General features: G+C 43.2%; 2 protein-coding genes across 7 annotated transcripts in view; one reads left to right on the forward strand and one right to left on the reverse strand.

Annotated features, from left to right (window-relative positions):
* The window catches only part of cdk15 (cyclin-dependent kinase 15), a 49,231-nt gene extending 39,652 nt beyond the window's left edge, over positions 1-9,579 (reverse strand). For 4 of the 5 annotated variants that reach the window (XR_011886411.1, XM_072261408.1, XM_072261406.1 and 1 more), the window contains exons 1-2: positions 9,377-9,578; positions 3,533-3,564 (exon numbers count right to left, since the gene is read on the reverse strand). Coding sequence is in view for 4 of the 5 variants with exons in the window: in XM_072261408.1 (XP_072117509.1) it covers positions 3,533-3,564; positions 9,377-9,422 (78 nt within the window). In the remaining variant the exon portion in view is untranslated. Of the gene's footprint in view, positions 1-3,532; positions 3,565-9,376 lie in introns of all 5 variants that reach the window. The other variant, XM_072261407.1, reaches the window with a different exon arrangement.
* A 4,259-nt stretch (positions 9,580-13,838) lies between these two features.
* The window catches only part of LOC140199392 (hyccin 2-like), a 53,989-nt gene continuing 47,378 nt past the window's right edge, over positions 13,839-20,449 (forward strand). For both annotated transcript variants that reach the window (XM_072261404.1, XM_072261405.1), the window contains exon 1: positions 13,839-14,042. The gene's annotated coding sequence lies outside the window, so the exon portion shown is untranslated. The remainder of the gene's footprint in view (positions 14,043-20,449) is intronic.

Here is a 20,449-nt window from a genome sequence, read left to right on the forward strand (position 1 = left end):
CATTTACCACCATCAGGGAGGAGATACAAGAGGCTGAAGACCCACACTCAACAATCCAGGAACAGCTTCTTCTCTTCTGCCATCAGATTTCCGATGCTCATGAACCCATGAAAGCTCCCTCATTATTCCTTTTTTTGCGATATTTATTTTATAATAAAGAGTAATTTTATGTCTTTTCACTACTTTACTACCACAAAACAAATTCCATGCCATAACACAGTACTAATAAAACTGATTCTGAGCACATTTCAACCTACCATGGAGACAAGGTGTTACTGAATATTTAACATTATCCATGCAATCAGGATATTGTTTTGATTCTAACAGTCAGAAGGTAAATCTCTGGAAACTTTAGGAAGTTTGGGAAACCTTACAAATACTTGATGCTAAGCTGTAGAAGAGTGAATGTATGTGGTGCAGAGTGGATTATTGGGTCTAGAGGCTAGTGCAAATGATCTATCACTGCTGATAAGACTGGAAAATCTGACAGCATTATAGAACTCTATTCCTTCTAAGTAGTGGTAGAATATTATGTCATTAACACATGGAGAGAGGAAGAGGGATTCCATGCCCTCTGCAAGAAAAGTCTCAGAAACGCGTCCCTATTACTTGTGCATTGAAGATTTCATGTGATGTCTTTTCTACTTTTCTTTGACATGAACCACACGAGGGGATAGATTTGCCCATATGAGAAGACAACATTCGCAATCCTATTTGCTATCACAAGATCAGAGCTTTTGTTGGGTAGACATACATGTTGGTCACTGACCACAAGACTTCAATGGTACTCTTGGAATCAAGGCTTCTACTGCCAAAATAACAGCCTCAAAGTGCATAGAGGGGATATTTTCATCAGCAAATATGATTAGATATTTCACATTGAAATACAATCTTCACAGACAATGGAAAAAGATTTTCCCCTAACAGTCCTGGAGATAATAAGGAGGATCCAGTAAAATGAGACACTTTCATCATCTCCAAGCACCCAGGGTGGCGTGGTAGCCTAACACTATTACAATGCCAGTGACCCGGGTTCAATTCCCGCTGCTGTCTGTCAGGAGTTTGTTCGTTTTCCTCAAGACCACACAGGTATCCTCCACATTCCAGTGACGTACTGGTTAGCAGGTTATTGATCACAGGGGAGTAATTGGGCAGCCTGGTCTCCTCGGGCTGGAAGAGCCTGTTCCCATGCTGTGTCTCTAAATAAAAATGAGTATACTCAACTGATCTGGATCCATTCTTAGATATGCTTTTCAATCAAAGTCCATAAAACAGGGGCTGCAACAAATGGGGCTAGATTTGTTACAAAACTGCAACGACACTCAAAGCACGGACCCTTGTTAACATGGAGACAGTTGTCTGTAACTTTGCCCATTGGCCCAGCATGGACAAGTATTTGAAAGAGTTATCCTGCCAGTGTACAGTTGCTAAGATTCCAGATCACAAGCTTCAAGAGCATCACTCCAAGCAGGAGTGTGGCCCTCAGGGCCATTCCGGCACGTCCATAGCCAGAGAGCTAAGGGCAGCTTTCTAGTGTCAGTGGGCAGCCAATTAAAAACAGAGTCTGGTAAAGACAGTGGGTCACAATGCCCCACCAAACACATGCAGGAAAAATCCTCACATCCCCACACAAAATCTCCTGAGACTGTAGTTTTGGTCTTTCCAGATGAACAGTTTATGGAATTAAATAAGAATAAACATCACACCTTCTCGTCAAATGTTGGGAGGCTAGTGCAGACAAAGGAGGCTAAAGAAGCAAGTTGTGAACAACACATTAAATGTTATTGCAAGTTTTAATTCTCAGATTTTCTTTCCCAATTACATTGATGCCTTGTTTCTGTCCAGAGAACACTCCTGCTAACACCATTGTACACAAGATCTACGAGTCTGGTTCAGCCAAATCTCGAAGGTGGACAAAAGCCAATTGTAACAAAGCAAACATTAAGGCACATACTTTAAAGGGAACAAGTCCATTCCGAATTTGAATACTCTCCAGAAGTGAATCCTACAATGGTGTAAAGAGCTGACACAATGACAGAGCAGAGTCAGGAAGTGACACCTTCAATTTGTACCACTAACATTGACTTTTAAAGAGAATTCAAGACTCATGAATCAATTAAACTTGCTAAACTAGATCAATTTTTCTTTAATTATGAGGGGTAGTGTACTTGAGTAAATGTGATTTCATCCATGCTTTTCATTATGTATTTGTATGCAGTTTAAGAACCTCAATGGTACTGATGCCATTACAAAGCAATCATATCAATCAATTCACATCCAGAATATGAAACCATCATTTCCCTTTTGCAAAAATTCCTATTCCGTGGTCACAATTTACGGAAAATGCAAAGGTCCCAACCCGGTGCTGTAAACATTAATCTATGGTGGGAGAACAACAAAACACACAGAGAACCAAACCACAAATCTCATCTGAATGCAGACATTGGCTTAATTTGAAAGGTTAAACTGTGGTTTTGTCTTTTACTGTACCACTCCAAAGGCTATGACTCCTTCCTAATTAATACTTGTTTGTGTTTGCTTTTCGTGCTTTGAGACTCTGAGGGATTTTTCACACAGGGTTGATAGAGGAACAGCACAGAAACAGTTCATGCAGCCTCCCTCAAATACCTAAACTGTATAATCCTTTATTCCTTTTCCTCTTCTTTGTTTATTTTTCCCTACATCTCATTCACACTTTCCTCATTACCGTGATATACATTGTTAAGGTATTACCTCAGAGGAAGCCTTCCTTGCACTCTGAAGGCTCTCCAGCCTGGACCCTGGTCTTCGGCAGCAACAGATCCCTACCCACTGAAACATGGTCTTTCACAGCAAAGATCCTTTGCCGCTTGACTCCAGACCATCACTGCTTGTCTCAGTCACGAGGCCTAGTCCTGTGACCTGTTACAACGGGCCTCTTTCATGGAGGGACGCCGACAACCCTCAAACAAAACACACTGCTCGCTGTGTGTCGGAACCAGCCTAAACACTGCAGATGCCTTCGGGGTGAGCAGGCAAAGTGGGATTCTGAAAGCTGCTCCAAGTTTATCTAAATCCAAATCCAGACAGGAAGCTGCGAATGGGGTAAGGGGGATGGAGTTCAGTACAGAGAGAGGAAACCACAGCAGCACAAGCACACCACATACAGACAGAGACACGAGCAAGGGAGAGGGGGGAATGAAATGGACGGCTTCTTGGATTTTGCATAAACGTAATTGAAAACCTGCAGTGAGCTGGACTAGGACCATCATGGCTGGAGGTCAGATATAAACAGGTGAGGATACGGAGTGGGAGATTAGTACCAACAAAGTAAAACCCCATGGGGAGGGGTCTCAGTACAGTTTCAACCAGCTGAACACCTGAAATCTACTCCTAGCAAGGCTTTCCTCCTCTCCGTCCTCCTTCTCCCCCCCCCCTCCCCCACACCCCTGTGCACTCCAGCTCCAACTAACTGCTCTGGGGACAGCCAGTATAAGCAGCAACCTTGCCAAATATATCCACCATCTGAAAACAAGATATCCGTGACTTTTACCTCTTTATATCCGGGGTGCCGGTGTGCCAGACCTGTTGAGAGCAAATTACAGAGTGAATTCTCCAGAACGAGCGCTCAGAAACAATGAGTGATTAGCTGTTCCATGAAAACAGAATCGAGATGAAAGCACAAAAGGGTGATTTTTGCTGTACATACGTCAAACTCTCCGCAAAAGGCTAAACATACTAAAGCTTCACCAACTGTGCTACAGCAGGGCATCAGCAAAATAAACCTTGGTCAGGATCCAAACCAAAAGGGGCCTGGAGATGAGCAAGCCAGTGATCAAATGAGAACTGTGAGGATATTTTGGGACAATTGAACTGATAAGGGCCAGGCAGCTGTGGGGTTTGCTCTCAGAGCTGATTAATTGTTCCACACATATGAATTCTCCCTTTGAAACCAGATTAGCCACCAACTCCACAGTAACACCCCACCAACACAACTGAAGTCCAGTCTTCTGCTTGATTAATTCCTCCTCCTGCTGACAAAACTGAAGCTCATCACTCTGGTTATGTTAATCCAACGTCCCTTAACCCACAAATCAATCCACTGGTCAGATAACTGACAAATTCAAGCTCATTCTTTGTAGATTACTTTAATCAAGGAGTGCTCCTATTTGTGCTGTTTTTCTTTGACAATCCATCTTTCTCAGCTTTGCTTAAGTCCTACTAGTTTAATCCACAGTACTATTCTGACCTCTCCATCCTATTCAATAAGTTATCTCTTTTAGAGAGTTTCTATCTGATCTACTGCTTGCTACAGAAATGACACGCTTCAGAAACTCAGCAGGTCAGGCAGCATCTATGGAAATTAATAGATAGTTGGCGTTTTGGGCTAAGACTTTACTTTGTGACTGAGAAGGAAGGGCGGAGATGCTAGAATTAAAAGGTGGGGGAGAGGTGAAAGAGGCTGGCTGGAAGGTGATAGGTGAAGCCTGGTGGGTGGGAAAGGTCAAGGGCTAGAGAGGAAGGAATTTGATAGGAGAGGAGAGTGGTCCACAGAAGAAAGGGAAGGAAGAGACCCAGAGGGAGGTGATAGGCAGAAATCGATACTCATGCCAACAGGTTGGAGGGTACCCAGACAGAATATAGGTGTTGCTCCTCCACCCCGAGGGTGACCTCACCTCAGCTCAAGAAGAGGCCACGAACCAACACGTCCGAATGGGGATGGGAATGGGAATCAGAATAAAAATGTTGGGCCACCAGGAAGTCCTGCCTGTGGTGGATGGAGCGGAGGAGCTCGACAAAGTGGCCCCCCCCAGTTTACGACGAGTCTCACCAGTGTAGAGAAGGCTGCATTGGGAGCATCGGACACAATAGACAACCCCAGGAGATTCGCAGGTGAAGCGTTGCCTCACCTGGAAAGACTGTTTAGGGCCCTGAATTTAGGTGAGGGAGGGCACTTAGGGTGCTTGCAGGGATAAGTGCCGGGAGGGAGTTTAGTGGGGAGGGGCAAATGGACAAGAGAATTGCTGAGGGAGTGATCTTTGCAGAAAGTTGGTGGGGAGGATGGTAAAGATATGTTTAGTGGTAGGATCCATTGGGAGATTACAGAGGCAAAGAAACTGAAAAAAAAAGTGAATAGCATATTTACAGGAGATAGTTTCTTCTCCTCCATCACATCTGTTCTCTGGATGCAGCGTTCCATTCCAGGACATCAGATGTCCTCCTTCTTTAAAGGATGGGGTTTCCCTCCCTCTACGATTGATGCTGCCCTTGCCCACATCTCCTCCACTTCCCATACATCCATGCCCACCCACCTTTCTGCTGCCTTAAAAGTGACAGAACCCCTCTTGTCCTTACCTACCACCCCATCCAACACATTATCCTCTGCAACCTCCACCTTCTCTGAAGGATCCTAGCACTAAACATATTCTCCCCCTGCCCCACTTTCTGCAGGGATCGCTCCCCCCATGAGTTCCTTGTCCATTCGTCCCTCCTCAGATTTAACTCCCGGCACTTATCCCTGCAAACGGCCCGAGTGCTACACCTGCCCATTCCCCTCCTCCCTCACCTCCATTCAGGGCCCCAAACAGTCCCTCCAGACAAGGCAACAATTCCCTTGAGAACCTGTTAGGGTCGTCTACCGTGTCCAGTGCTCCCAATGCAGCCTCCTCTACATTAGTGAGACACTTTGTAAATTGGGGGTCCACTTCGTCAGGCACCTCCAGACCAACCACAAGCAAGACTTCCCTGTGACCAAACATTTTAATTCCAATTCTCATTCCCATTCCGATGTGCCAGTCCTCATGGAGGAGCAACGCCTTATATTCCATCTGGGTACCCTCCAACCAATATTCCCTCTAATTTGTACCTGACCAGTGTGTGCAAAAATCTTGTGCTGTGCAATTTTTTGCCCAGTGACAACAACATGTGTGCACTGAATTGTTTAGTGGAAGTAAACCTGGAGTTAATCTAAGGATAATGAACTACCAGGTCCAGTTAACATATCATTCTCGGACCTACCCACAGCAGTTGTCAGTCATATTTATCAATAATTAGATGAACCTGAGACGTATTCCAGTTTTTGGTTTTTATTGTGTGTTACTTAAAATAGCAACTACCTTCAGAGCAAAACTTTCATAATACCCACTAATTCATTCAGGCTTTGAACAATGTTGGGGTTTTCAGCTTTGTAGAAGGTCTTTAACAGCTCCACAGCTTCCTCAGCTCGGTAAACACCGATACACTCAGTGGAATACCACTAGCCACCAGCAGTCAACCAGAAGTGGCTTCCCACTCTTTATTCCAACTCTTTGCCTACTGCCAGTCAGCCAATCTTCTATTCATGCCCGTATTTTGTACAGAAGCCTGAGGTCCCACATCCCGAGGTTCGAGAACAGCGACTTTCCTTCAACTGTTCAGTTCAGTATTTTTTTTACTTAGACCTACAGCACAGCTGCCAGACCTGCTTTTCTCTCAACATCATAGTTCGGCTCTGAACAATGTTATGCTAATACATATATTAGTGTAGTAAAATCAGCCCATCAGTGGCTGGTGTCAGCCATCAATGTAAACCAGTGTGAATCACCTTGGCAACCCTGGGGTCACTGCTGATGTCACAGAAAACTGTAAAGAGTTGACTATTTATTGTACAAGTTCCAGTGATGAAACCAGCAGACTGAATGAGTTCAAGCTCGCAGATAAATACATGCGTCGCCGTTTGCGATCGGAACTTTTGTTTCTCAGAACACCTTATTTGGTGGTTTCATTCTGCCTTCTTGACTTTCATACAGCAGCAGACAGTGTTTTATTTTGATAAATATTCATCCAAAGAAACAAATTTCACTGATCTGAGATGCAACAGCCTGTTACTTTTGACAGATAAATGACATAACAGGATAGTCCTGGGCTTCAGGCGCTATGATTTCCACATCCCTGCACGGTGACAGCTGACAACATGCAAGGCCTGCTACCAGCTGCAGAGTGATATATTACAACAAGTGAAAATAGATTAGGTGATGAAATCTAGTTAGTATCTTGAAACTTGAAATATGACTTTAATGTGTTGAGATATACTTGACATACCAATGAGGTAGAGGGTGACAACCTTATGTGTGCAGTTTAAATTCCTTTGTGTGCTAGCAGCACACACACACACCTCAGAGGGAACATTGCCTCCAACCTGATGGTATGAATATCGATTTCTCCTTCAGATAAACAAATACCACCCCGCACCCCTTCATTTATTCTCCACTCCGACCTTTTAATTCTTCTCACCCGCCTGATACTTCCCCCTGGGTCACCCCTCTTCCCTTTCTCCTATGGTCCACTCTCCTCTCCTATCAGATTCCTTCTTCTCCAGCCCTTGACCTTTCCCACCTACCTGGCTTCACCCATCACCTTCCAGCTACTCTCTTTCCTCTCCACCCAACCTTTTGATTCTGCCATCTTCCTCCTTCCTTCTCAGTACTGGAGAAATGTCTCGGCCTGAAACATCAACTATCTATTCATTTCCATAGGCTGCCTGACCTGCTGAGTTCCTCCAGCATTTTGAGTGTTGATTTGGAATTCCAGCATCTGCAGACTTTCTCCTGTATTGTCTGCCTCAATCACCCTTTCCAAGTGTGACTGATACTGAATAATCTGCCATAGCTCTGAACTTTTATTTACAAAGCGCAAGCTCTTAGCATTCACCAACTTAACACGAATAAGAGTGAAGTAGAAATATATACTCATCCCACAAAATGCAGAGTTTGCCACAAAAAACATCTTTGTTTCCATAGCAATCTTCCTTGCTCTGCTGCATAACGTTTTTCTCCCAAAGCCCTTCACAATGCTACCTTACTGTATTTGCTCTGGTGTTCATGTGAGCCAAAACGTCTCATTATTTGTGTATGGTTGCTCAGACGAGCTGTATATGATTACTGTGCTGGTTCAGATGGTAAAAGTAATCCCCAGAAGCAACCTAAAGTCTCTACACCCCCCCCCCCAACATGAACAGAGGCTGACACTCCAAGCTGGATTTTACAGGTTCCATTTGCCTCCCCAACCAATGTGATCCAGGCAATGCTTCACCCAAGATGTCAAAGACCCACTTAAGTACACAGCCTCTAAAGGTCAGGCTGCTCTTTCAATGGAGTCTTGACTAGGTTGCTAAGATTTTCACTTCTGCACTAAGAAGCTCAGCAGTGGAGCACCACAACAGCACTGCACCAAACCTGAGAGTAGCTATCGTGGACCAAAAGTCAGTGTGTTACCAAAGATCATGAACTGTGTTAATTTGTGTTTTTAAGATCATCAAAAACAGAGAGTCAATGATAGAAAACCATTATTCACATAAAAGACATTGGAAATCTAAAATCTCCTTCCCTAAAAACATAAATTTAAAAAATATTAAGGATTAATTGACTTTAATTGGTTAAGGAATCCAGAAATCTTGCCCCAAAAAGCCATTTTTTATTCTCTAGGTACATTCCCAACTAACTCCAATGCAACCCTTTGTTGACCAGCTACCTGACAATTGTCTGGTGCCTGATTCTCACTATGATGGCCTATCTGAGTTACAGTCACACTCACATTAAAGCTCAACACAAACTGATCCCAGCCAACAGAGGAAAAAATATAACAAGAAACCATTCTTTCAGTACTCCTTAAATTTGACAGGAGGGTTTTTTTTGTTCTTCCCTTCTCCCACTGCTGTGAGTCACTCTTGGGACAAAGGATTTGCTGGCACCGCCAGAACTTATTGCTCATTTTCACTGCCTGACCAACGTCTTGGTAAATCTCGAGCAGCTTGTGAAGGATTCCAATGGGTTGAACGGCCAGCTCAGAGGACAACCAAGAAGCAATCAAGTTTCTTCGGGAATAAAGTCGCATTTGACCAGTCTAAACAGCAAATTTCTTTCCCTAAAGAATGCTTTAACAACCGAACTAATTTGAATTTACATCGCTGCCTTCACTCCAGTCATGTCTTTTGGCGCCATTATCCTTCTCTAGAAAATTCTTCCGATAATAAGACCATTCACCCAGGGTTGGGGGATCAGTTCCACACCAGTGGGTGAATCCAGCTTCAGTCATTGGATTGGGCTGCTCTTTTATGCTGATTAACATCTTGGTTTTTCGTCCAAAAGCTCAGATCTCTTCATTTCTGCAAGAACCACCAACCTACTCTAATCCCTCCCCTGCCCTCCCACCAGCCGGACATCATCAATTCCTTCTCCTGTCCGCAAGACAAGAGGGAAGCGAGCAGTTTGTCCTCGACCTCGAGGGTTAACTGTGATCTGTACTGGGGGGGTTAGCATATTACAGGGATGGGCCTGTCGTGCCGCGGCCTGCGGTAAGTGTTAGGGTCGTGGCTAGAGAGGTGTGCGTGGGGCTGGTGCTCTCCGTGTTCATTGCTCACCTAACCGTATCAGAGTCTCTGATGCAGCCTGCCTGAGGTTCTTCATCCCAACGACGCTGCCGGGTCCGATTCATCGGCTCGGCACCACTCCTGCCCCCACCATCCGCAGCGGCCCGGAGACGGCAGCCGCCCTGCCCTGCCCTGCCCCGGCAGCTGCAGCCTCGGAAACGGGGTGGAGGGATAGATCCGCTGCACGGCGCTGAGGTTGTCGGCCCAGTGTGTGTGTGTGTGTGCTCGCAATAACTATCCCTCCCGGGTACAGAAGAAAATGCAGCTCTCCACAGCATCTACGCCACACACACTGGCAAACTGATGCTGGGGCACAGAATGTAAGCAAACACACACATTAAATCCAGTGCCGAACTAATCCCAGTCCCCAAACTAATTCCAGCTCACAGGCAAATTCAATCCCGCGCTAAACAAACATCAGCACCCGAACTGACCACAGGATATAGACAAATTAAACCCAGTGTCCAAACTAGGACCAGCACAGGGAACTAACAGAACAGATACACTAACGCAGCAAACAGAACAGGCACAACTATTACACCTAAACTAAGAGCATCAGATAATGTAATTTTAAAAATCCCAGCGTGCTAGCAAACCCCAACACAGAGCAGGATGTAAACTAAATCCAAAAGTCTGTCAAATTAAGCCCAGTTCTCAAACTGAACTCAGCACAAAAAGTTAGACGCATAACACAGATCAAATCCAGCGAAAAACTAACACCATAGGTTCATCTCCAAATATAGAGAAGCCTTCTTCCTCTTGCATAGTCTGCTTCCTCTCCAACTTTGTGAGTCTTGTCATAGTCGATAGCCGCCACCCATCACCAACAGCCTGACCTGGTCCAGCTATGTTGATGTTGAAAGCTCACCCGACACCCTGGTTCCTCAGGAGGTTAAAGAAATTTGGCATGTCGCTGTCGACACACCGATGCACCATAGACATATCTAGAGGTATCAGGGCTTGGGGTGGTAACTGCTCTGCACCACAAGAGACTGCAGAGATGTGTGGGTATTATTTATTTGTGACTGTTTGTCTGCCGTCAGAATTATACAAGCTCTCTGTGCCTTGCACTGTGTGTGACTGTCGATACTGTATTTTGCAACTTGGCCCCTGAAGTACACCATTTTGCTTGGCTGTATTCATGGGTGTGGCTGAATGACAGTCACACTCGAACGATTAAACTTCAACTTGACTCAGCTCGGCACATCACAAAAACCAGCCTCCCCTCTGAGGACTCTGACTATATTGCTCTCTGCCTCAGTAAAGCAGCCAGCATTATTAAAGACTGCCATCCACCCCATACATCCTCCCTTCTCCCCTCTCCCACTGGGCAGATGATACAAAAGCCTGAAAGCTTGTACCACTTGGCTCAAGGACAGCTTCTACCTCACTGATATTGGGCTCTTGAGCAGACAATTTTTATGATAAGATAGACTTTTAACCTCCAGTCTACTTCATTATCATCTTCCACCTTATTGTTTACCTGCTCTGAACTTTCTCTGTAACCTTTACACTTTATTCTGCATTGTTACTGCTTTACCTTGTTCTCCTTCGATGCACCGAGCAATGACTTTATGAGAGGCAATAGTGTATCTGTAAGTGGTGCATTACAGCAGTTCTCTCTTGCATCTCTTTCCTCCTGTATGTACAGTTCTTGTTAGAACACAAGGTTGTGGGGAGCACCACTTATCATCCCCATTCTGGAGATGCTGTTAGATATGTAGCTCCAGATCTGTCCAAGCACCTGGTGTGTATCTTCAGCTTGACAAAGACATTTAAATCACATCCATGTGTTTAGTTACATAGCTCTTGAAGAGCTATATTGGTTGATAATGCTCCTGCAGTGTGCCTTGCAATTTTTTTGTTGCAATAACTGTGTTACGTGAAATGTTTCTTGGAGGACGTAATATAGACTCTTTTCTCCCTCCGTCCTTTCTTTCTTTCCTTTTGTTCCTCCCTCTCTCCTCTCCCTCCCTCTCACTCTCTATGCTCTGAGGATGGGAGAGTTTAATTTTTACTCTTATGTAGATGTAACATCTTCTCTTATCACTCTTCACAACTTTGCTAAGAAACTCTGTCCAAATTAGTTAATCAAAGCTTCCCATTATGGCTTCAAGCAACAGTACATCCAATAGCATCAAGTCAGTAGAAGCAAAATGCTATGAATCTTACAGGCTTTCTACAAAAAGTTTAAAACTTGCAAAGCACTGATTATTCCTTGAAAAGAAATTAAGTTCATCATTCATAGTTTTAATCTTTCTACTTCAAAATATCCTAAAATCTATTACTGCAAAAGAAAAACGTACGGTCACTGTTATAACATAGGAGGTATCGTGACTAAATTGTGCACAGGAAGTTCAAACAAAAAAAAAATGAATAAAGTGGATTGATGATCTACTCTTGAAAATGAGAGAAAAAGATTTGCTGTCATGAACTTGAAGACAACAGGAAGAGGATTCTGTCTGATCTCCTAGCCAACCAAATCAACAACAATAAACCTATCATCTGGTCTTTTTTCATTGAGAAGCTGCAGTGCAGAAAATAGCTACTGTGTTTCCTATATTATACTTAAATTGAGGATTACTGGGCAGTGCGGATTGAAGGGCCATATCTCAATAAATAAATAAATTAGAAACAAATGATTTTGTTGTATTACAAAGAACATTCCAAGTACTCAAGAGGTCTAAGCTCATAAAACATTCTCACATTTCAAATTACTTCAAAATCAAAATGATTCAACTATTTATAAAACAAACACGCAGAACTTTTAAGCAGAACTTAACATCCAGAACACTCTAAAAGATGTACTTGCAAGTTAAGAAATGCCCAAGTAAACAACCAAATGTATTTTCATATAATGTAACTAAACACCTAGATGTGATTTATATGCCTTTGTTAAGCTGAAGATACACACCAGGTGCTTGAACAGATCTGGAGCTACATATCTGCCAATATCTCCAGAGTGGGGGTGATGTGTGGTGCTCCCCACAACCTTGTGTTCCAACAAGAACTGTACATACAGGAGGAAAGGGATGCAAGAGAGAACTGCTGTAATGCACCACTTACATATACATTATTGCCTCTCATAAAAGAATATTCAACATCAGATCTAATAGAGACAATGGATGAGTCTTTCCAAAAGTTTATCATTGTATTGAAGAGATACAACATAGAAACAGGCCCTTCAGCCCACCACATCCACACTGACCATCCACTTCTTATTCTCCCCCATTTATCCCACTCCCATCAGGGAGGAGGCCAGATAGCATCTACACCAGGATCACCAGACTCAAAAACAGTTACTTTCTCCAAGTAGTAAGGCTGATCAACACGTCCACCCACTGACCCACCCCTACACACCACTCACCACCATTACTTTTATCATTTCCTGTAAGAATCAACTTATGTACAGACACTCCTGTGCCTAGTGTCACTTTATTGACGGACAGTCAATCTCTGTATGTAAGCCATCTTATTTATTTATATTTATTGTGTTTTGTTATTGTTGTGTTATCATATTGTGTTTTGTGCTGCATCAGATCAGGAGTAAGAATTATTTTGTTCTCATTAACACTTGTGTATTGGAAATAACATTAAACAATCTTAGTCTTAATCATGAATTCTCATCAAATTCCCGAGATGCTACCACTCTACCAGGGGCAGTTTACAGCAGCCTTCGACCCACACGTTTTTTTGAATCTGACAGGTAAACAGCGGTGACAGGGAGAATGTGAAACTTCACCCTGACAGCAGTGAGTGTCAGGATCTGGTAATGTGAGGCAGCGGTTCTGTGCCATCCTCACTGCATACGGTTCGGAAGTACCATATGTACTCCTCTTGTTCCTCTGCTCCGTCCTTAATCCAGACTTGTCAATTCTAGCAGATTCAGTTGCTGACGCCTGGGTCAAAATGATCGACCTGATAATGTTAACTTTTCATCTCCTTCCACAAAATGCTGTCTGGCCTTCTGAGTATTTCATTGTTTTATCTTTTCTATTCAAAAGTGCTGCATCTGCTTTTTAATTACTTTGAACGCTGCAAGTGTGTGCAAGCTGGATGGGGGTCGGGCGGTGAACCCACATCTTCAATTTATCTTTCATTTTTCGTTCTCCACCAGTCATTATTAATGGGGCGGCTTTTACCCAGCATGCAGTTCGAGCACGCACTCGTCCTATTAAATAGACACGGCCGGTAAGTTTAATTGGGGGTTGTCTGTTCGCCCGGAATCCTGGGATGTGTCTTCCTCCATTGTAACCTCTCATTCAAGTTTTGAAGTGATGGGTGCTTAGCGTTTAGTGGGCTTTCAAGGAGTCGCAAAATCCCAATTAATTACTTGTGGATAGAACCTGCCGTGAGTCAACGGTATCCGGATACCCGGACGATTTAAAACGTGACACCAACTGTATTACAGCCGACAAGGTAAGAATGTGACACTCGCTCTTTTAACCAATAGGCTGTGTGGACAGAACGAGGTGACGGAGCGGCCTGGTCCAATAAGGTTCTCGGATGGAGGGAAGCTGGAGGCCGGCTCCTGGATGTTATTGAGGGAGGAGAATGCGGCGAGCCGCCGGGAGCGGGCCGCTGCTCCGGGCCTGAGAGCACGGCCGCTCAGCACTGGGGCCCGTCGATATAGAAATAGCCACCTCAGGCCACACAGGTAAGATCTAGGGATCCTCCCAAGAAGAGGGCTCAGGTGGAAGAGGCAATGGAAAGGAGGATCGGATTTACGCCAAGGCCACGGGGTTAATTTACAAGGGCAGGATGGGGGGAAAGGGGGGCGAATGGATGGGAAGGAACGGGAAAACAAGGGTCTGTATAGGGAAAGTCTTGCTGTATGTGAAGTGGAGTGCTCTGATTACTGATCCTTTTCTGACAGCTGAACAATACAATGCTATTCTTGTGTTGATGTAATTGTAGATAGTGACGTTTTAACTGCATTGACTGGGTTACCCCGATTTTTTTTTACACTTAATTGTGTGCCAAAGGTAATTCATTACTATAATTCGAAGGATAGGGGAAATTCAGTGACAGCGGAGGTTACTTGGATACGTAGGCTGCTTTGTTTGCGCAGAGACTGTCAAGCGCTATATTTGGTGTAGCCTTGACACGTTTGATATCTGCTTTTATACTGTTTCTATTGTTCTGGCTGCTGTACACGTTCACAGGTTAATTGTTCTTGTCAGGTGGCTCGCTGTTCTTTGATTAACTCTGCATTCTAGAGTATTTCTGGTACTAGTTACAGAGATGTGCGTGGTTGGTGAACTTTTCATTACCTCTTTCTCTTGCTTTGCTTGCAATTTTGGTCCGAAGGCAAGAACTGGAATAAACTGACCTTTGAAATATAGCTTCAGGCATCTCAGCACAGGAGCAGGTCTGTCTAACCCGCAGCACCATTTAATAATTGATCTATGCTGGCCGTATTTCCCTAATATGGCATTTCTTCATACCCCACTGTTTCAATTATTTGGCCACATCCGCATAATGATCCATCTTCAGCACCTAGTGGCCTGAGGTCCAGAGATTCACCACCCTCTGAGAAGAAATTTCTACATACCTCAATTTCAAATGACCTCCCCTGATCTTGTAGTTAAGTCCCCTCGCTTGAGACTCTCCCATTCATGAAAACATTCCCAACATCTACCATGTCAAACCCCCGCAGAATTTTGTATGGTTACACCTCGTCCTTCTAAATACAGTCCCAAACCACTTTGTAAATAAGAGATTCTGCAGATGCTGGGAATCCAGAGCAACGTGCACAATGCTGGAGGAACTCAGCAGGTCAGGCAGCATTCTATGGAAATGAATAAATGGTCCCACCTGAAGTGTCAGCTGTTTAATAATTTCAATAGATGCTACCTGACCTGTTAAATTCCTCCAACATTTTGTCTGTTTTGCTCCAACCCATTTCGTCCCATTCCAGGAAATGGCCTGCTGAATCCCCTTTGGACTGCCTCCAATGTTACAATATTCGTTCTTAGCTAAGGGGCCAAAACTGTATGCAGTACTCCAGATGAGCACTGAACAGCACTGTGCATTAAAAACAAATCCTCCCTACTTTTAAGCTCCAACCTCTTGCAATGAAGACCCAAAATCCCATTTGCTGCCTTCACTACTTTTCTGAAGAGGAACTATTTGTTTCCAACTCTGTTTTATGTGGATCAGAATGGATTGAAAGCTGACTAACATGCTTCTTCCAATACCATGGACACCAAAAAAAAGTTAAAAGGAAATTTATCATCAAAGTACATGTATGTCATCATATACTACCCTAGGATTCATTTTCTTGCAGGCATTCACAATAAATACAAAGAAACACAATAGAATCAATGAAAAACTGCACTTAACAAGACAGACAAACAACTAGTGTGCAAAAGACAACAAACTGCAAATATAAAAAGGGGAAAAAACAAAATAACAATAGAAAAGCAATGGATATCAAGAGCATGAGACTTTGAAAATGAGTCCAAAGATTGTGGGAACAGTTCTGTGTTGATTCCTGTGTGGTGTGGCATCTTGTTTCTGCATTCTGTCTTTTTTTTTTTGAAGGGAATCTTATTGCAATTGAAACATGCACAAAATGCTGGAGAAACTCAGCAGATCAGGCAGCATCTGTGGAGATGAATAATATTGTAATTGAAATTTTGATTGTAGATTAATCTCCACCAGGAATAATAGTGGTGTTAGTGGGGGAAAAGAGTAGTCATTTTTCTATTATTGATTTTAAAATGATGTAGCTGACATGGGAGATCTCCTTGACCTGAACTTCCATTCTACTGCAGTACTCATATGCACCTTGAACAGCTTCCAGCTGCTTGACTGGAGGCTGTGAAGGATGTTTGCTGTGTCCCAGTATGAGCTCGCTTTGTCTTTGTGTCAGTGGTGTCTCTGGCTGTTGCACCAGCTCTGTGATTAGTGTGTTTTCCTTTTCTGATTGGAGTCTGGCTGCCAAACTGTAGTGATTGCTAGCTGAAGGCATCATTCTTGTAGGTCTATGCATCATCTGTTGGTTGATAAGAGACAAAATGCTAAGGGCAGTTCACACTTGTTGCATATTCCAAACACTGAGGATGGGCTGAATTCCCTCTCGTAATTCTGTAACATTCAGTCAGTGTAGGTTGAGACAAAAGCAGAAAGACTGTGCTTCCTCTATTTGGGAGTTTCTCAGCATTTGGTTTCCTCATTCCATATTCCACTAAATCACATGTTTGATTTTCTCATGCCATTAATAGTTTACATTATTTATCGGCAAAACATCTCAAAGGTTAACTAACGATGTAAGGATTTCCTTTTACAAAAATCATTCAGTACGTAGCCTTCTCTTGAAGGCACTGTTTAATGCATACTGGGCATTGTCACCCAGGGCTAGCTGTACTGACTGACCACTCTTTGGTGTTGAATGTCAGGGTATTGTTTTCTTGTGACAGCTATTACCTCGGAGCTGCTGCTGCTTCTGGTGTATGACACACACCCTTGCAGCAGGATTCGGACAAGGGGTAGGAACATTGCATAATTCTGTAGATCTGAAGTCTAATATCAACTTGGAATCAACTGCCTTAAAATAGACTGGCTCTTGTCTCTAGTGTGAGAGAGGCTTGTAAGGGAAGTCTTAAAAATAAGAGATTCTGCATATGCTGGGAATCCAGAAAAACAAACAAATACTGGAAGAACCCCCCCCCCCCCCCCAGGTCAGGAAGCATCTATGATCTTTGGAGAGGAATAAACAGTTGGCTGAGACCATTCATCAATTGGAAAGGAAGGGGGAAGGAGTCCAAGCTGGCAGGTAACAGGTGAAACCAGGTAACCGGTCAGGTTGTTAGGGGTGGGTGGGGATTAAGTAAGAATCTGGGAGGTGATGGGTAGAAGAGACAAAAGGCTGAAGAAGGAATTTCATGTGAGAGGACAGTGAACCATGGAAGAAAGGGAAGGAGGAAGGGCACCGGAGGGAGGTAAGGAGAAGAGAAGGGGGTAAAATGGAAGCCAGAACAGGGAATGGAAAAGAGGGAAAGGGTATGTGGGTAAATCATCAGAAGTGAGGGAAGTGGTGTTTTTGGTAATGTTATCTTCCGCTAATCCAAATGTTTAATCAGTTACATTATATTTAGCAGCTCTTTTTGCTTGATTTATCCTCTGCACTGTTAACAGCAATGCATTGCCCAAAGCCCAATGACTGACTCACTCTGTTACAGCTATTCAATGCTTTAATCTCCATTTTATAATGTTTTGGGAGGTATTCTCATAATCCTTGAGAGTGCTCTAATCTGGGCTCCATCCAAATGTACTTAGCTCATATGCAATGCAGGAGTCAGTTTCCATAAGCACCATTAATTTTACTAACAAAATGTGTCAGTAGACATCAGGCTAAGAAAAATACTTTGTCTTCTGTTCTCTGGCTGCGATTATGAGAATATAATAACTAACAAAGACACATTTTCAAGGATTTTTAAAAATAGTGTCATTGATCACATTAAAATCATTAAAACATTTTTGTATTAATGCAGATTGTTTTCAAAAGAGTGCAGCTTCTCTGCGAAGAAGTCATCTTGGACATCATTGTCATTTGAAGAGATGAGTTTTTTTTGAAATCTTGAATATCTGCAGCAGATAGTGTTTGCTGTTTTCTGGCATGGTTATGGTGGGCTTTCCAGAGCCTAGCTGCTGGAAGATTCTAGTGTCTATAGATAACCTGAATGTGCAGCTATGTGTCTGATGGCTTAGACTTTGCCCAGTATCAACATAATCTCACATCAGGGGTTCCCAGTCTTTTTTTTAATGCCATGGACTCCTACTATTAACTGAGACCCCAGGTAGGCACCTGGGAAGCATGGTTCTTTCCCACCTTGCACTACATATTGCTGGTGAAATCCATGCACATGACTCCTACCAGCAGCTTGTGTTGTGAAGAAAATCTGAGTTGGCATGTGTGCATTTCAAGTTCTTTGTGTTGTGAGGAGCTGGGTCATTAATTAATAGCTTGAGCCTTGCTCTTGTGATCCGGTTTATCTTGAACTCACTGAGTCACTGCCTTGTAACACATTCTTTGCTGGTGAACTTTGGAAATGTATTTACCAAAGTAGCAGTGGCTCTCAGCGGGTGCAGCATTCCATTCGAATTGAGGACAGGTGGGAGAGCTGTGATTGGGTGCACTTCTGGGGGACGGAGCTTGCCGTGACTTCCATAGTAACATCCCACAGCTGAGGTTGGGTGAACCAGTTTTTACATTGAGCTACTTGATTGCTGTTTTAAACACATTAAGGGAGAGCCTTCACTGGAAGAACTGCTTTGGCTGAAGGATGCAACTGGCTGCCACCTTCCTCAAGGGCAGCCAGGAATGGGCAATAGATGCTGACATGCCAGCAATGCCCAGATGCTACGAAGTGGACAAGTAGAAACTGAACTAGCTGATTAAAGAACAAAGGCCTAAGATAATCTTGTTGAAGGATTTTTGGCATGTAAAACCTCCACTTGTTCATTAGTTCATAAATAACCACAAAGACTGCCTTTGTCCAAATAGAGTTTGGAGCACTTAACTGAAGCACAGCCGGACTTTAGACAGACTATAAGCTGAAATTGCATTGGCCAATGTATGAATTGGCCATTATTCAGTCTATTAGTTAATGCACATGAGTGTTGTCTACTATATGCATTATTGGGAAGGATGTATTTCTGGGGAAACTGAAAAGGATGGGTAGAATACATTCTGGGCATTTTGGTGCAGGCTATTCATAAAATTGCTGCAGTAAAAAATACCCACTCAAAGGCTTGTATCTAGAAAGTTAATGGAGTTGCAACAAAAATTTATAAATTGAACAGAGAAATGTGAATTGCATATGTGCAGAATAACACAGTTACAATAATGCACAGTAAGCTCCAGATTTCAACACTTCCCTTCACTTCATGTAGGGGGCTCACTGCATGTCAGCCTTCCTTTTACGACACTGGCACGGCACTGAGGTGCAGCTAACAATCCTGACCTTGGGTGTTATCCATGTGGCATTTTCTCTTTCTCCCTGTGACCGTGTGGATCGCCCTTGGGTGCTCTGGTTTTCTTCCATTTAACCACGCGTCATTGGGTAGGTTACTTACCCCAGTGTTGGTGGATAGTCGGATAGGAAGGCAGGTTAATGGGGAGAGTTGGGAAACTGGGTTCATAGGAAAATTAGTTAGGGAATGGGAATGCTCTGAGAGCTGACGTAGACTTGTTGGGACAAAATGGCTTGCTATATTATATGCAAATGCAGGATGATCTGTTTTCTAAGTTGCTTCCAACTGTGCTTTAACTTTCTCAATTCTCCACCTTTTGCCAGGTTTCCAATTGTCAGAATATTTCATAGTCATAGTCATACTTTATTGATCCCGAGGGAAATTTGGTAATTTCTGCTCAGTTATACTCCCACTAAAACTATTTTTCCAAGTTCTTACTAGAAATATTACTCTAACTCAACCTGTCCAACTTGATCTCTCAGTTCAGATGTTTGTCACTTCCCCTATCACTTCCACCCTCTCCTCCAACTTCTCTCTGGACCTGCATCAGAAGATAGATTTTCTATTTGGCTTTTAAACTCATTGCTTTCATGCTCAGTAATTGGAGCATCAAGGATCTGTTGATCTTCAACAGTAATTTGAGGAAATTTAATCTTGTGTTTTGAAAAAAAAAAAGCGCCTTCATTTTGGAGGAGTCTGCAGGAAATTGAGATTCCATCATCCAAATCATTGTAAAAATGTAAAAACTTGTGGTCCCAACACAAACCCCTGTAAAATATCACTAGTCACCAGCAGCCAATCTGAAAAGGACTCCTTTATTCCCACTCTTTGCTTCTGCCAATCAGCCAATGTTCTATCCATGCTATATCTTTCCTGTAATACCCTGGGCTCTTATCTTGTTTAGCAGCCTAATATGCAGCATCTTGTCAAAGTTCTTCTGAAAATCCAAGTATACAACATCTACAGATTCTCTTTTGTTTATGCTGCTTGTTATTTCTTCAAAGAATTCCAACAGATTTGTCAGGCAAGATTTTCTTTTAAGGAAACCATGCTGACTTTGGCCTACTTTGTAATGTGCCTCCA

This window comes from Mobula birostris, chromosome 6 (genome assembly GCF_030028105.1).
Source record: "Mobula birostris isolate sMobBir1 chromosome 6, sMobBir1.hap1, whole genome shotgun sequence".
NCBI classification, from domain to species: Eukaryota; Metazoa; Chordata; class Chondrichthyes; order Myliobatiformes; family Myliobatidae; genus Mobula; species Mobula birostris.